This window comes from Bactrocera dorsalis, unplaced genomic scaffold (genome assembly GCF_023373825.1).
Source record: "Bactrocera dorsalis isolate Fly_Bdor unplaced genomic scaffold, ASM2337382v1 BdCtg371, whole genome shotgun sequence".
Classification (NCBI taxonomy): Eukaryota; Metazoa; Arthropoda; class Insecta; order Diptera; family Tephritidae; genus Bactrocera; species Bactrocera dorsalis.
This window is the reverse complement of record NW_026038422.1, coordinates 14,571-18,142: the sequence shown is the minus strand read 5'-3', so window position 1 is coordinate 18,142 and position 3,572 is coordinate 14,571. Positions and strand designations below refer to the sequence as shown.

Here is a 3,572-nt window from a genome sequence, read left to right as displayed (position 1 = left end):
AGTGGGGAAAGTTGTAAAATCTTTGGAGAGGGCCTGGGTTATTGGCCACCCAGCACAATTCAATCGCAATCTGGATTGTGGGATGCACCTATCAAAAAATATAAAAGGGACAGAAATGGCTTGATTTCTACGGATTTTCTTTTGAAGTTCTTAAAAACAGATTTGCTCAATTTCGGTTCCAAAAAGTATTCCCGTATTCACAGTGGAAAATTGAATTTAAAATGACGATCAACAGAATAGTCGCATAGTGGGTGGCATACATTTGGAAATGCTATGTTTTTCACACGGCCAGATATACGTGGCGTGCTCAAGGTAAATAAAAGTATGTTTTATTATTACATCTTGAGATTAAAAGTTTAAAATTGACTTTTTTATTGAAAAATTCAATGCAGAGAATTTTGAAATATTAAAAAAGCAAATTTTAAAAATTTACCTCTTAAAAATTATACTATGTCTGTAATACCCGAGTAAATTCAGATTAGATTTTGGTTCTCACCAACACGCACTCAAAAATTAACTCTGGAATCCACTATTCTTTCAAATACAAGAATGTAATTATATTGTTGTAATTTTGTTGAGGATTATTAATTAATCCACCAAATGATTCGAATAAGTGTAGAAGGTTAATTAATCGATCACTACTTAACAATATACTGTGTAATAGCCTATTTTTTGGACCTGCGTCGATTTTTGCGTCTATGAACCCACTAGGCCAACTCTTTGCTTGCTGGAAAATTACAAACCAAACTTTTCACTTCACCTATTCACCTTCCCAACGAACGAGTAATCATATTTTGGCATTAAACACAGTTCTACAAAATCATATCCCAAAAAAAACACGATCTTCGCACTCACCTCGACATGCCATCGGGACTCGGCGTACCGTACTCGCGCGACTCACGTATCCGCTGCAGCGCCTCCTGCTCGCTTATGCCGGCGGCAATCGCTTGATTCAGCTCGGCATTATCGCGCGCATAATGGAACGCCGCCAAACGATCCTCGGTCAGTGGCTTCTCTGCGCCCCGCTCCACCACCTCATCACTACTCTGTGTCTTAGCCAGCAGTGCATCAATACAAAATGACTTCTTCGGCTGGCTCTGTGTCGTCGCCGACGTTGTAACGGGCGGTGAAGCGGAAGCGACATTTTGTTGCGCCAACATCACATTACTCAGCGGCAAGCGCGGCATCGGGTAGCAGCCGTTCACCAAAGCGGCATGACCGACGGGTAGCGCACCGGGCGTAAACGTATCGTAGAGACGTGGTGCGGCCAGTGTAGGCTGCTGTGGCGCGGACGGTGTTGCCAATGTCGGGAAGATGCGTTGATCGCGCAAACTATTCGCCACCGTTGTGGCTGTCATGGGCGGCAAGTGTGGCAGCGCGGGCATTGGTGCAACAATTAGTGGCAAGCCAGTGTTGCTGGTGGGTGGCAGGTGTAAGACGGCGTGATGACTGCCGTCCGGTTGAGGACTTGTATTGCTGGCGTAAGCGCTGTTGGGCGGTGAATTTGTGGCGGAGCGTGGTGAGTGTGATGAGTGTGTGGGACTGGAATGTGCGGGTGAACGTGGTGACAGCGTGGAGCTGGTGTTGTTGTCATTTTGATAATCACTGCGTTGCGGCGAGGCGGTTTGTTGTTGTTGTTGTTGTTGCTGTTGTTGTTGTTGTGCGGCGGCAATGTGATTGAGAAAGTGTGAGATTTGCTGTTGTTGCTGCTGTTGATGTTGCTGCGCCTGCAACGTGGGCGGTTGCGACACTTGAGCGCTGGACATTTTTCAAAAATGTTTTCAAATGTTTTTTTTTTTTTAATTTTTAAACTTTTAATCACTTTTTCAACTCACAAACACTTAAAAATTACTATTCACTTTCAATAGCGTTTTTTTTTCTTTTTGTAATATAACTGTTTTATTATATTTATTTGTTTTTGTCAATTAACTAAATAATCGAGCAATTACTTGGATTACTTTCCGTATTTCACTTTGTATTTGTAAACAGTATGCCATTAAAGTTCGTTTATCGGCGTGCTTAAGACCATTTTAACGTTTAACCGTGGCAAGCGTACATTACCAACTGTGCGACAGCGTGCATCGGCCGCGAGTCATATACCTCGTTGCGATAATTGGACGTAATCAACTCGGCTGCTCGCTGTTAAGCAACCGCGATTGAGCCAACGCGCCACCAAACCAAAAGCAACACAACGGTAGTCATACAAGTGCGCTCTCTTTGCTTTTACTCTCTCACAATCGGCTCTCCGCCTGCAACAAACGCACACTCGCACTCATAACGCTGACATAGCGTAACAGTATTTCCGATTGCCTTTTCAAAGATGGAGACCTACAGCAGCAGCCATCTCGCTCTGCTTACCTCATTGTGGTGCATGAGCGAGAGCTGCCTGACCGCTGGGCGTGTTCGCTGCGGCGCTTAAAATGTCGACTGATATGCTGGTGGCTTATTGTGTGGGCGTGGCTGCTTATAGCAGTGGCGCTACACCGCCATGGCTTAGCATCTGCCATCACAATGGAGTAAGTGACAAGGGGTTGAGCTGTAACCTTTACTACGCGCTAGGCTTTTTTTTAGTTCAGCTTTTTTTCCGGTGTAACGCATTGCAAATTGTCGAAATTGTTGGAAAAACGAGGGATAATTACCATCATCATGGAGTGTAGCCGCAACTGGTAAGGTCGCGCAGTGAGTTTTGATGGAGGCAAGCTTCTTCGCTAGCTGCTGATATAACTCCAATTTTCTGCGCGCTCTTCGAACGCTGGCGTTTATCTAGCGTCCGTTTGATTGCTGTCATTAGGCTTCTCGTCGTCATCATTAGTTCGGCATAGCGTGACAAACGTACACCACTTCGTCGTCAATGTTACTGCAGGCGACAAGTGCAGCGCTGCTGTGGCATCGGAATCATTAGAAATCATTGTATTTATTGTGCAACAAATTCTTGATAATTACCGAGGCTATTTGGAGGATGAAATGTGTCTTTAATGGAATTGCTATATTTGATGTTTTTGAGGTAGCAGGGCGGAATATTTTGATTGGTTTCAGGAGCTTATTTTCGACCAAGTTAAGAATGGTTGCAAAAAACTTTCAAAATTATTAAGGTGATTGCTTGTGAACTCTTACGATACTCCTGTAATTTGAACCTTGCTAAAAGTAAGTACTAGAGTGGATCTTCTGGATTCTGCATTAAGTCGAAAGAACCACGTAGTCGCAGAGGTGCTAGTTGTAGACTAAAGCCTTATAAGCTGACTTGATGTACAGAGCTTCAGCGCTAGAGCGCAAGAGGACAACAGACATCGAACTCGTTCACAATCCTATATAGTAGGGACAATGTTTCCCTCTCTTGTAAGATCATCGGCTTTGTAGTGAACAGGCTTCCAGAGTGATCTAATAATAAAGTAGCATCACCAATAGTGAGAACACACTCTACCTGCCGTTCGCTTGGAGCACACAGTTTCCGAACTCAACATTAGTATTACCGGTACGCTGTTGGAGTGAATGGTTACTTGCTCAAGAGGAACAGAATTTTGGAAAAAGCTGTCTAAATTTTATAGGCCACTTTCGCAATCCGACGTAGACAA

General features: G+C 43.9%; 1 protein-coding gene across 1 annotated transcript; it reads right to left on the bottom strand.

Annotated features, from left to right (window-relative positions):
• Nucleotides 1-765: 765 nt before the first annotated feature.
• LOC125780272 (mediator of RNA polymerase II transcription subunit 13-like) lies at nt 766-2,179 on the bottom strand. The gene has a single exon (XM_049462251.1). It carries the CDS (start codon nt 1,764-1,766, stop codon nt 852-854), a length of 915 nt encoding a protein of 304 aa, XP_049318208.1. The 5' UTR covers nt 1,767-2,179; the 3' UTR covers nt 766-851.
• Between the last annotated feature and the right edge of the window lie 1,393 nt (nt 2,180-3,572).

What these genes read in the sequence shown, in the direction of transcription:
- LOC125780272 (XM_049462251.1), bottom strand. Translation starts at nt 1,766, where the DNA reads ATGTCCAGCGCTCAAGTGTCGCAACCGCCCACGTTGCAGGCGCAGCAA.